The sequence below is a fragment of the Ruditapes philippinarum genome, unplaced genomic scaffold, assembly GCF_026571515.1.
Source record: "Ruditapes philippinarum isolate M1 unplaced genomic scaffold, ASM2657151v2 ctg3160_1_1_1_1, whole genome shotgun sequence".
NCBI classification, from domain to species: Eukaryota; Metazoa; Mollusca; class Bivalvia; order Venerida; family Veneridae; genus Ruditapes; species Ruditapes philippinarum.
This window is the reverse complement of record NW_026861901.1, coordinates 70,165-83,542: the sequence shown is the minus strand read 5'-3', so window position 1 is coordinate 83,542 and position 13,378 is coordinate 70,165. Positions and strand designations below refer to the sequence as shown.

Genomic DNA, 13,378 nt, shown 5'->3' with positions numbered 1-13,378 from the left:
AAAAAATTTAAATTTTCAATCAATACCAAAAATTGCCATGCAAATCTCGGGCGCAGTGTTTACAAATAATATCTATTAAAATATGCTGTTATCTTTCTTCATATTCCTTCAACACTTCTTTCCTTTGATATAACTTTGATATAATAAGTGCCTTAAAGATTTCGGCTCATGAAATAGCTTTTTAAATATTTAATGAAGCGAAGTCTCTACAAACACATGACTTTTGTTCAAATATATAACATGGACCATAGGTGGTCGCCTAAAAGGTAAGTATGTGTTATTTTATTTAATAAAAATAAAGCTAAAATGTATATCATTCAATCTAATGCAGATTTCAGTATAATCCTTACACTAAATGCTTTAAAACTATATTAATGGTAACATATGCTTGTATTTCCTTTTCAAGATGTAGATATGAAATTTCAAATACGCTGTGAGAGAATTAGTTTATATATTATATTATATATATATTTTGCCAGGGTTGAAATAAAACTGTGGTCCGTATTTAAAAAACTTCAAGTCTCTCTATATAATTCTATGTCGGTAATCAGTAATGGCAAAAATCCAAGGTTGGCTTGCAGACCAAATAATATCTATATATATCTATATAATATGGAATAATCCTCTCCGGTAATATATACGAAACAACGATATTATATGAACATTGCAGACTCATTTTAAATGGCCTGTCCATGAGAGATTATTAAAAGTTGCACAATCTCTGGACACCCACCAACACCGGCCCTTTTTAATGCGTATTAATCCTCAAACACTTAGTGCTGATACTCATTCACCCACTAAGCCCACATATTCTTTTTATTAATAATGCATTTATATACGTGTCTTAACATCATAAAATCATGAAAGTTTTTTGGAACTATATTTTCCGTAATCAAATTGAAAATTCACTTTCCATTTTTTCTAGTACTAATTATATCTAATTACTTCATGCAATGTACTATGAAATCTGTTGCAAACGTACGAGTGCTTTTCGTAGTGTTATAAGCATATCGACGCTTTGCTTACTTGGTTTAGCAAGAAGATACCATTGATTCATAAGTTGTTGCTATCAATAACGAGCTTGCTTGTATATATTTGAATTCACTTTTCTTTTAGAAGTTTTATCTGTGTCTTTCTAGAAATGATCATGAGTTCGAACGGTGTTTACAGATTTCTAAATTTTTTCAAGTACATAATAATCATGAGGCGGTTTTGATATTACTTGGATATTGTCATTTTGCTCTAAACCTGGTTTACTTATAAAGTCATTTCAATACGTTCATATTCAGAATTATTTCCTTCATTTTATTCTTGTCCGCAAGCTAATGTAAAGTATTTGCGATTTCTCTTCTGTTTGACATTGTTCAGGACATAAATTTGCATATGATTGTCGTTAACGTGGTTGATACGCTTCAATCATACTGATTGGCTCTGATTTTGACTCAATTGGTTTTCGTAAGCACCGGTGAATCGGCGAATGTTTCTCATCATTTGCAGTGAATGATATTAACAGGGATATCTCATAATGCGAGGCTATTTCTCCTCAGGTTTCTTTTGTCTACCGTTTCTTTCTGAAAAAAAATGATTCTTTTGGTGGGAAAAAGTGTCGAGTGAAACTAGGATATTTATTATAGTACCCTGTGCTGAAATTTACCAGTTGAATTGGAGAGAAAATTGATTTTGTTGGTTCTTTGGACAATTTTGTAGTAGATTTTATCTGTTATATATTAGTATTTTAGCATCTGTTTGAAATCGAGGCTCCTTCATAGAGAGGCCTGTTAGCACAGATTCCACGTTATATCTACAAATGAAGTGAATCACTATTTTACCCTTTACTTCATATAGAGTGTTCTTTACGGCTTTCGGAACCCTCCCCCTTTTGAGCTCAGAACAGTGAAATTTGCTTATTTTTTTAGGCCCCAAAACACTGTTTTTTCGTTTGGAAAATGTTGCAAAAAGAGACACTTTTGTTCGCGCCCCGCCCGCCTATCAAGGTACATGAGGGTTTGCCAGAAGGGGTATGTACCCCTTCTTGGGAATCATTGATATGGGGGCGGTATTCCCCCTCCATCGCCAAGAAAATTTTGGTATTCTTTGTGAAGACAAAATATGCCCCAGGTCGATTGCATAAGGTAAATGTGTAACCAACGCTGAAAAGCCTTTGACTCTTTCTCAAACTTGAGAAGTTGCAACACTTTGAAATCAATTTTGATGGAAAAAATCATGCGCAAAATAATGATTTTTAGGCAATTTTTGAGATGTCCTCGTTGCCATGGTAACAGGAAATTTAAGACTGAGCATGTCGTTACAAACGCAATGGCCCAGTCAACATTTTATGCAAAGTTTTTTATTAGTATTGAAGCATTTTATATGGTTTCATAGCAGTTTGAACTTGTAACAGGAGGCTTTTCAATGAAACCGGCCATTTTTCACAATATGCTCATGAGGGAAAGGGTTAAGATATATAACAAAAAAAAATATGAATACAGTTTTCTATTGTTATATTTTATTCATTGTCATATGGCATGCATAAAAATAGCGACAACATTAATAGCAAACATACTTCGACAAATCAACGCTATGAAAATCGCAACCATGACAGTCACCAAAACAGCGGCTGCACTAACAACTGTATACATAAACATACTAAATTCTGGTGTTTCTGCAAATAAATTATAAACAATCAAAGCATACTTTTATCACAAAGTTAAAATGATAGCAATGATATTTTTAATTAATTAACTTTGATTTAAATGTATAAAACATCCTCGTATAGAAAGCAAAAATCTATACTATTTTTGTCAATAACATACTAGTACAGTCAAACCTGTGTTAAAGACACCTCAAAGTAAAGTTCACCATGTAAATAAAGACCATTTTGCATTTCACTCACCTTTAACTTCTTTGGGACTAGGTTTTTTAGTGCAGAGAATCTTGTTCAAAATCGTTCCATTCTTAGTAAAATTAAGCACAATTCTTTCGTCTTGCTTTTGCACATACCCATATTGAATTATTCCAGAATCAACTGAAAAAAATCAAAGCTGTTATATGTAACATTCTACTAAAACATGTTTTAAAATATCTTCCAACTAACTAAATGTTATAGTACATCCTACAACTTATTTAAACGAACTGACAGCAAAGAGAGATGTAAGAGTAATTCAAGACAAGTTTAACAATAATTTATCTCCGTCAACAATTGACCTAACTAGATAGACGTTGTAATATTTTTCAACATGTTGACATGTTATCTTTCAACTAATGTATTAATAAGCAAAAAGAGCAGTATCTTGTTGTTATACATTTGACTATATCAAAATATCAACAATCCTCGAGGAAATCATCTAGAAATGCAGACGTTATAAGCTAATATTTTACAGAATTACCAAATTTCATCCTGCGATCTCAACACCGACGATGATACCGCTATGCTTTATTGTATACGGTCGAAGTATATTATCTATTATTGATCTAACATATATCTATTATACTGCGATTAAAGAGTATTCGATCATGTACATTGAACTCGTAAGTACAAACTGTCCGACGACCTTTGACATTCTTCAAATCATTATCAGCTCGCTATACATTTTCTACAGTGAATGGGTAAGCCCGTCCTATGTAAAACATTTCGTTCGGTAGTGTCTAATCCGATGATCTTATAATCTTAGCCTCATTTGAAGATGTCGAAATACAATAAACGGGCCCTGAAAGCAACAAAAGACACAAGTGAAAAAGCAGAACAGACAAACTACAAAATACAAAGAACAAGGAAGGTCCATATATAGCTCGACATTGTCCAAGCTCTGCCCTCGCAACAACAACGCGTCAACCAATAATATAAACGAATGATGTCTTATATATATTCCTCAGTATTCTTAGCAAGCTACGTTTGCTAGAATTCCAACAAAATAAGAATCTCACCTTCCATATTCCATTTGAAATGTACATTTTCTTATTAGCATTTGTTCAACTTGCTTTGAATATCTTTGCACTGTTAGATTTGAGTAGATCACATGTTTCAAATTGGAAAAGAATGTTCAATTAATATATGTCCTTCAATATAATTTGTATTATTCGTCGGTGTCAAGCGTGTACTAACGTCTGCGCCGAAACAATCGATCTGGTGATAAGTCCTGGTTGTAGCGAAGTGTACACCTCCGCCCTCGATTACTTTGTGGATAACGCACTGATCCAACGTTTTACTGAACGAACGTATGTGCGATCCTACGCTTCTCTCTGTGAGTCTAATTTACTGATTGACCCGCAGCATTGCTATAATCCCTTAAATACATTGCACATAGCCAGTCGCAACACAGACATATGGGGAGAATAAATAGAGCATTGAGTGATTCCACATCCACTGGAGTATACCTCATAAGTTTCAATGTCGTAGTCTCCTCTTCCTATCAGTAGATTTAATTATTTAATTTTTAAATTACATACCGATTAGTCACATTACAACTAACATCTTTTCTGAACATTTCCCCAAGCAAAGGTATTTTGATCCACGATCAAGCGCAGACAATGTGCATCTACATAATTTCTTGCGCTAATATCTTTTGCTTCTAAAAGAAAGAAACAATACTATAAACATTGGTATACTCGTAAGGCGTATCTTGATCGGAGGTTAATTTGAATATTTTATTAACATTGAAAGCCATGGCAGATGTATTCATACATTGACTTGCTCAGTGTATTTTGTTTAACAAACATTTTTGTCTTATAATATTGTGTTTTAATTGAAAAGAACAAAATTTAGATTGTCGCATATGTTTATGATACGCTTCCTAGTTGTACTGTTTAGAAACATCTTGGGATGGTAGCAGATACTTTATGGCTGTTTGAGCGATTTTCCCTTTCATTTATGATATATTTTGTTGTCAAAAGTTATTTTTCATTTGGTGTAGAGGGTAATTAAGAAATTCTTAAGATTGCGTAAGATTGAATAGATCTCAAGGTTTCGTCTTTGGAATGAATTCAGTATATATGATATATGTCAAGAATGTGGATCTTATTGTTCAAAGATGAACATATGCCATCCTAAGGAGGCAAGGGGAAAAGAAAAACAGGGCTGATATCGTTTTCAGACAGTAAAATGTTTTTCTTTTTATAAATAGTCCCCCGGGGTTAGCATTGGTTTTACTATTTCAATTGTAAAACATTGTGCCGGTTTAAATAACAAAGTAACTAAATTGAAACTGAATGAATTCAAATTGTTTCGAAATAGGGAACCTGATTGTATTTCAGTGAGCAAACGAAGAGGCATATCTTGATACGTGGAATTCTCTACCACTTTCAAGGCTAATATTTATGCTATGCCATTTATTTTTTCCAAACATTCTTACATTGTTTCTTATCTTACTAATTCATTCACATAAACCCTTGATAATATAATCTGTTGAATACATGTAATGGATTTGCCCTACTGTAAACTTGTAACAGTTTAAAGATAGAGTGATTCTAACATCAAGCAACAAACAGTATTCTGGCTTGGCGCTATACTCGTGGCAAATGCTAATTACTTTTGTTTCTTGCAGGTTAATAGACATATAATTGTAGTTTGTCAATTAATTGGTCAAAATATAGAAAGCGCAATCATACCTAGTTTGTGTTCTTTATAAATGGAAATATATTTTGATCCATTTTCCATTCGGTAACCACAAACAACTCCGCTTTTGGATTCACATTCCGTCGTGCAAATTGTATAATTTGACCGTAATGCCGACAAGGAACTTGAATCGTTTAAGCAAAAGCACTGAAACCAAAATAGACTTTAATGTATGTAAGCAACTGATACAATTTTATAAAAAAATGTCTAGGAGGAGATCAAATAACAAATTTTCTCACGCAATCTTCAGAAATATAACTTCCAAATATATAAAGCATTCGCCTGTTCAGATTTTAACTGGCATCATTCCCTGCGGTCTGGAGACCGCAGGGTATTGGTACGCGTTTAACTTTTGAGGCATGGAGGAGCACGTGACCTGTTTTCGGTACATGGAGGAGCATGTGATCTGTAAACCGTATATGATTGGTTAATTGACCTTTTCGAAAACCCAGCTAAATACCGTTTGCCGGTACGTTACGGATTTATCTGTAGGGAATTCGTCCGAATTACACCTAATTGAGAACAAAAAATCTATTACGTGCTATTTCTGATTTTCTATAATTATTTTACCGTTTAAGGTGGAAAAACTTGAATGATGTCTTTGAAAATTATCAATGTTTCTTCAATATCTTATCTCAAATTTTACAAACAATAAATTGTTTACACTGACAATCTACAAAATTAAAATATTCGTAGTGGCATCTGCCATAATAAATAGAGATATTTTCTGCGTAAATTTTGTGTGTTTACTTTATTTATTTTTTGCTCGGAATTATTCATAAAATGGTAGGCCTATTTAATCATTTTCTTAAAAAGAAATAATTGTTTTATGTTCGACCTTCCCCGGTCTTCAACGGTCACATACAGTTTCCAAAGACCTTCTTCTATATTGTTCGATTATTGTCAACTATGTTCCTGTTACAAACGTTTATTTATCCCCCCCCAAATAATGTTGAAAATAGTTAAATGAAATATCTTTATATCATTAAAATGTTCACCGCAGGAAACCATTTTACTTGTATCTATCTCATGTATGTCATCAGAACGGTAACAATTGACCACAATCTAGTTTTTCAACCAGGTGAACTACCAACTGACCTCATTTCCTGACACTCCCACGGTTGACCTGTTATTACATACATCAAAGCACTGTCCTGGACTTACAACTTCAACCCCCTCAGATTGGAGGATACCCAAAGATTTCTGCTGAAAACAACCTGCAAAGAAACAGACACAACTGTTATTTGATATTCCTAAAATCTTTCTATCAATTATTTTTAATTTTAATCGATAGCATTGGTTGCAATGTGGTCAAAATTACTGTCTCTGAACCATTTGTCCTATCCCTTGTCACTGTGGGTCTGAATACGTCGAAGGACTTTAGACTATTCGTGTCAAGCAGCTATCCAGCGAGCGCAAAAGAGGTCGATTGTTCTCCTCGGTTTCCTACTGGTTGCTATAATTATGCCATTAGGGTTACGGGTGATCTTTTGCTATCAGCAAAGATGGAAAGTTGTCTAATTAACTTAACACTAAACTAAATATATTGTATTTAGATGTTATGATACTAAAAGTTTGTTACGCCGATTTTGACTGGTTTGTATAACCAATAAACACGCTGTAGCATATATACAAACTATTTTTCATTTTCATTCAAATAAAAGCAGTTAATGTATTGTTATCTGTTATAATATTGCACGTTTGTAACATCGATTTTCATTGGCCAACCATGGCGTTTATGTTATTTATTTACACGTCTGCTGTAAAAAATCATAATTTATTACATTCTACTCAATAAAAAAACAACAGATATTATCGCTGTGTGACAATAGCGCGTCCGAGCGTCACATATCATATAAACTGACATCCGTGTTTAAATTGGTTCTAAAATGTGTGAAAACTTTTTTAAACTAATAATATTCCCCATTGATGACAATAATAAGTTGAAACCGAAAACAACCAATTGTAATGCGTTTTAGTTTTTACTTATATATTGTACAATGACTTTATTTTTTATTCTATTGTTTAGAAATTAGCTATAGTGCTCGTATTATATATACATCCAGTTTTAAGATGCATTGTATGACAAATTGATATTTGTACCAGCCAGTGAAACACAATTAATCGCCAGAGTAGATGTTTGACATATTCTTTTGCGAATGTCAAATTGCCTACAAATTAAACAGTTATGTTTTCTGTGGTGTTTTTTAAGTATAAAAGACACCGACACATTATCGCCAGTCTGTGTTCTAATGATATAATACATTAGAGTGGAACAAAATCTTAAAATCTTTCATAAACTTATACGTTTCATGTGTAGTTATTGTTATGGCAAATTTGAACGGTAACTAGGGTTTTGTATATAGTGTGTGAACAGGAAGATAATACAAAGTTTTTGTTCATAATACAATTATAAAAAACAAGTTATTTTGGGTGTATATTATTTTGAAGTTAAGGTTGGTTTCGGTTTAATTTGATACAATTAACATCCGTCTTTAAGCCCATTTTTTCAAATCATATGGTTAAAGACCTACTAAGACGACTATGTATTCATTTAGTTTGCTATGTATGATTTGATAAACCATTTGCCTCAGTCATTTATTAGAATGCCTAGAGTTATGTAAAGCACAATGCAAGAGTGTGTGATTACCAAAGCACAGTCAACCAAATTAAAATTGGTTAAAATAATATGCAGAACTATATTTTAAGTTAAACTATTAGCAATATATTGATGTTTGAAAGAATACCACGGAAATGTTTTGTTTTTTTTAAACATGAGAATTTTTATGTTTTTCAAAAAATATGAGCTTAAATACATAAGATTTAAAATCTTACATAGACCAACTGAGGCACAAAGAAGGAAAAACAACAACAACAACACCAACACCCCTGCCAAAAAATATATATATAAAAAATTAAAATTTATTTTAAAAATTATACTAAAATTACTACTGATAATATATCAAACTATTTTCTAATTTCGCTCTATAATATTGATTGTTTTTTTTAGATAATTACCAATATAATCGAAAGACTTTTGCGTCTTGATATATCCAACCCAAGCATGCTCAGTGTCTGAGAGTGAGATGTTGGCATCTACAACAATTCCGGTTGATGTTTGTCGAATAGGAGGAACAGCAATTGAACATTCGTTATATATATTCGCCCATTGTGAAGATATGTTAGATACAAGATAGCTTTCTGCGCATTCTGAAACTAAAATAGGAATGATAATTCTCATAACAACTGTATGTTAAAGGCCCATTTAACCTAAGAAATGGTTTTATTTGTAATGCTCAAAAGCTTTTTAGTTTTAGATCCAGAAAGATATTCATTGGTGTATATTATTTATAAAAAAATGCCAATAAACACTGGCATTGGTGAGTGCTTTTTATTTATATATTCTAATTCTATCCATTATTAAGGTGAAAATTTATTTTATTTATATACTTTGTAATCTAAATAAATTCATTAGTTAGGTCAAAATATTAAACATTAGTTTTATTAATTTTTCCTCTTTCTATCTCTCTTTTTATTCTCAGATAAATAGTCATTTAAAAATATGCAAATGGTTATATTTTAACTTTTTCATATTTTGCTTATCTAGATACGAATATTTTCTGAATTTGTTTTTTTTAGATTTATTGATTTTAATATTATTATATAAATATCATTTATACGATTGATCGTCAATCACTTACCATGGAAAACTGAGAAGAAAATGAATATATTCCAAAATGTCATATTTCTCCAATATAATTATATGACTATACAAATGTAGAATTAAACCCTGACCGCACTATAATTACGTTTAAATATTTTCCTTGTAAGCGAGTCAGTTTTAATCCATAAGTACACAAGTAGGATGTAAAAATTGTCAATAGAATAGGAAACAAGTACGCAGCACCTTAAGTGTTTCAAAATGTATAATTTAATGATTTAATTTAAAATATTATTTTAAAGAATGCATGTATCACATGAAATAATGAGTGTATATCCTTCCTCACTTTTGGTATCATGACAAAACAATTTAAAGAATACACGATTAAGCGGTCATGTACATGTACTTATCATGCTTAATAAGTCACGGAAAACCAATAGTGCTATATCAGATTGCATTACATGGCAAGCCAAGCTTAATTTACTTTAGAAGCATTTACAATTAATACCGTGATGTTGAAATTATTTCTTACTGATTACTTTATATGACTGCTGAAACTAAATGTGGTAGTAAGTTCGTAAAAAAAATCACCATATCAAGCACTGCTAAGATTTGATGTCAAAGGTGATGCTTTTCACTCCCAGCCATTTCACTATTTTATAAGCATTCGGTACCAATTTTTTGTATACAATGAGTGGAAAAAAGGTCATGGAATATGCTTTATCTTTTTAATCTTTAAGTTTTGACATTACTTTTGTAACACATTTGATTCTCAACTGCAGCTTAAATTTGTTTAAAGCCGCAAGATTCCAGATGCGCCAAATATAATCAAGGAAATTAAGCTAGAGAACGATGTACTGAGATTTTAAGAAAAGTGAAAAAAAAATTATATTCGAGTAATTATTTTACATGTCATGTGCAATTACAAACAGATTTTGCAATATTTATCAAGTGCTATTTTATTTTGACCATTTTTACACTAAAAAATCATGAAATAAAGGCGTGCTGCTTAAAGATCTTCATCACATTGGAAAAGATACTTTACAAAACTCAATGTACTTGAAGCACTGACGAAAGGCGACTTTTTTTGCAAAATTGTTTTTTGGCATCACTGATTATTACTAAAAGATTCCACTCGAAGAATCAGTTCCTTGTAAGGAAAACAGTTCTTCTTTAAGCAATGCAAAGCAAACTCTATTCTACATTATGACAATTCCTAACGGCGACCCCGGCAAGGTAAGCTACTGTACTTATCAGTAGTAATTCGGTCATTATTGCGGCAAATTTTTCATGCACGTGAACGAATTATTCAGTATTCTTATGTTCTTATGAAACTCCAAAATAAAAAAAAAAATCATTTCATTATTAATCTTATGTTATAAATTACTTAAGTAACGTTTAATTTTATTCCTGCGGGCATGAATTAAGATTGTTGTTCTTGGGCCCATGCAAATGGAGCCGACGAGATATATCGTCTCGTCACACACAGTCTGTTTCATTTTTACGAAAAATATTCTTGTCTTGCCCAAAATAGTAATTGACATTAAGGACTTTTGATATTTTTCTTCTCTTTGAATTGAAAAAGCCTCTTTATGTCAAAAGTTTTAAGTGCTGCGCATTTGTTTTCATGTCCGACATATCAGTATAATATTACAATAACTTTATAGTTATTACATATTATTATGATTCCGATAAAAGTATGACTAACAAGAGACGCTTGAGATCCATGTTTTAACGGATAGACTAAGTCCGACCGAACGTGTAATTTTTCATGTTTTGATTAAGTTAGATAGATTCAATAAGGTTATTACATTTTATGAACTTGCACTCATATAAAGGAAATTTTATAGTGACGAGCGGTGAGTCATCCAGTGGTAACCGCATGCAGCTGCGTATCAATAAGTTGTTATCTTAATTCTCTCTATTTCTACTTAAATTACTTAAATTTCTCAAGGATGAAACTATCAACCGATGTCCTGTAAACTTGAATTTTATATCTATTCGTGTTTAAAATTAGATAATATCTCTATATTTGCAACCAAAACTAGAATGACTAGATAATATTTCAAATACTCGCCCATCTGGCTTTCTTCCAGTGAATAAAAATAAATCATAATGTAAATTTAAATTTTCATCAGTGCAATCCGAAATATAAAACACATGGTTACTCGGAATTTACTTTTATTGTATTTATAAGCTTACAGTGGCATTAAAATCCTCAATGAAGTTCACTATTAATAAACAAACAACATACAACAAAACCCCGTTTTAAAGAATAATATAATGTTTTAAATTAACTAAAACATCCAAGGATTAAAAACACGATTCCATTAAAATCAATATAAAATGAACATAGTTGATCTTTGTATAAAATTTGTTGTTCTTTTGTCATCTTCAATAACCATAAATTAATGTAATATTAATAGATTATCTACAATGCACTGAATTTTTCGGCTTAAAGTATTGTGTTCGTGTTAAGCAAACATGTTTTAGGCATAGCTTTTTTCACCATTTAGTCATCGATTGATATCAAAGATTGCTTAACCAATAGTAGTTGTAATAATAATAACAAGGTTAGCTTCTAAAGAACTAGTAGCGACTATCTTTGCCATTTCTGTTTCCTGGGTAGGGTTAAAATTTTGAATTGACAGCTCTCTCAGTTTAACAACAACTTGGGTAATGACGGAATATTCCATTTTTAACAAGGGGGCAATTTGCCCCAAAGCGGTCATTTGAGGACTACATATATCAAGATGCATCCAAATAGAAAGAATGTAGTCCCTCTGTATATGTACTTTCACTTTTTGGCCGTTGTACTTTTTGATATTTCAGTTCCCAATGACCTTGACTTTTTGACCTGAAAATGTGTGTGGTAAGTAGAACTCATCAATGTGTCTCCATATATGAAGTTTAATTGTTATAGGCCAATAAGTATTGGAACGAATGACAATAAACAGTCCTATTCATGTCTATATACTCGTAAATCAAGTACCCCCTTGGTTGGGGGTGAATATTGACTTATGGGGCATGGTTAACATTTGATTTGTATAAGTTCACAAGGCAATACTACATAACCGATATTTAAGCTTCAGGCATTGAAGTATTATACAATAAGACTAAACATATATTTTTCTATGCAGGTTAATATAAATCATTACCCTTTCCCCTTGGGGCGTGGAATATTTTGACCCAAGGGACATGATTTAGATACATGTACATTTTGTAGTGGTCCAGAAAGCAATACCACATGCCAAATAATTAAGCTTTAGGCATTTTAGTATGAGAAAATAAGGCTTAAATGTGTATTTTTTCTATATAAGTCAAGTTGTCCCATTGACCTACATATGCAACAGGCTGGAACCATTCGAGCAACTTTGAAATTGGACTACCGCAGGGCCATTCCTGTAAAGTTTGGTTGATGTGCAGTCATTGGTTTCAAAAAAGGAGATGTTGTTTAAAGAAAAAGTTGACGACGTATGATGACAGACAACGGATGAAGGGGGGTCACATAAGCACACTATGAGGCAGTTGTGCTCTGGTGAGTAAAACAGTAGATAAAGGGTTATAATATCGTTAGAAAGCTTTACACAATGATCATTTCCTGTACACAGATTGAAATTATGATGATGAACTAGTGTGCAAAGTTAAAAGCCACATGTTAATAGACTTTGAAAATATATGAGGTAGTACACAAACTTAAACGTAAATTTTAAGTGAAAAATATGCATAATTTTGTCAAAATGCTTGATACAGTTACCTTATCCAGTGTACAGGTTGGGGCATGATGATGAATAATGTGCAAAGTTTCAAAGCCAGATGTCAATGGAATCTAAAAATATTTGCATATTCGTAAATTCTAAATAGAAAAAGGGAATAATTATGCCAATATGCTTATTATAATTACCTCATCCTGTGTACAAGTTGAAACGTGATAGTGATCAAGTGTGAAAAGTTTCAAAGCTATCTGTCAATTGATTTTGAAAATATTTGTGGTAGTATGTACACTTTAACATAAATGGTTACGCTGATGCTCGGGGTCTAGGATAGCTCTCATTTTTTTCGAATAGTCGAGCTTGAACATCATTTTGTTTTGCTAGAGCGTTATT

At 32.0% G+C, this 13,378-nt stretch overlaps 1 protein-coding gene and 1 long non-coding RNA gene across 2 annotated transcripts; both read right to left on the bottom strand.

Annotated features, from left to right (window-relative positions):
- Nucleotides 1-2,562: 2,562 nt before the first annotated feature.
- Nucleotides 2,563-3,226, bottom strand: LOC132717305 (uncharacterized). The gene is made up of 2 exons (XR_009623943.1): nucleotides 2,894-3,226; nucleotides 2,563-2,662 (listed from the first exon to the last, which is right to left on the bottom strand). It is a non-coding gene; the product is annotated as an uncharacterized LOC132717305 (long non-coding RNA).
- Nucleotides 3,227-4,464: 1,238 nt separating this feature from the next.
- LOC132717306 (uncharacterized) lies at nucleotides 4,465-9,663 on the bottom strand. The gene is made up of 5 exons (XM_060700736.1): nucleotides 9,313-9,663; nucleotides 8,630-8,827; nucleotides 6,710-6,828; nucleotides 5,605-5,758; nucleotides 4,465-4,568 (listed from the first exon to the last, which is right to left on the bottom strand). Exons 1-5 carry the CDS (start codon nucleotides 9,353-9,355, stop codon nucleotides 4,465-4,467), a joined length of 618 nt encoding a protein of 205 aa, XP_060556719.1. The 5' UTR covers nucleotides 9,356-9,663.
- Between the last annotated feature and the right edge of the window lie 3,715 nt (nucleotides 9,664-13,378).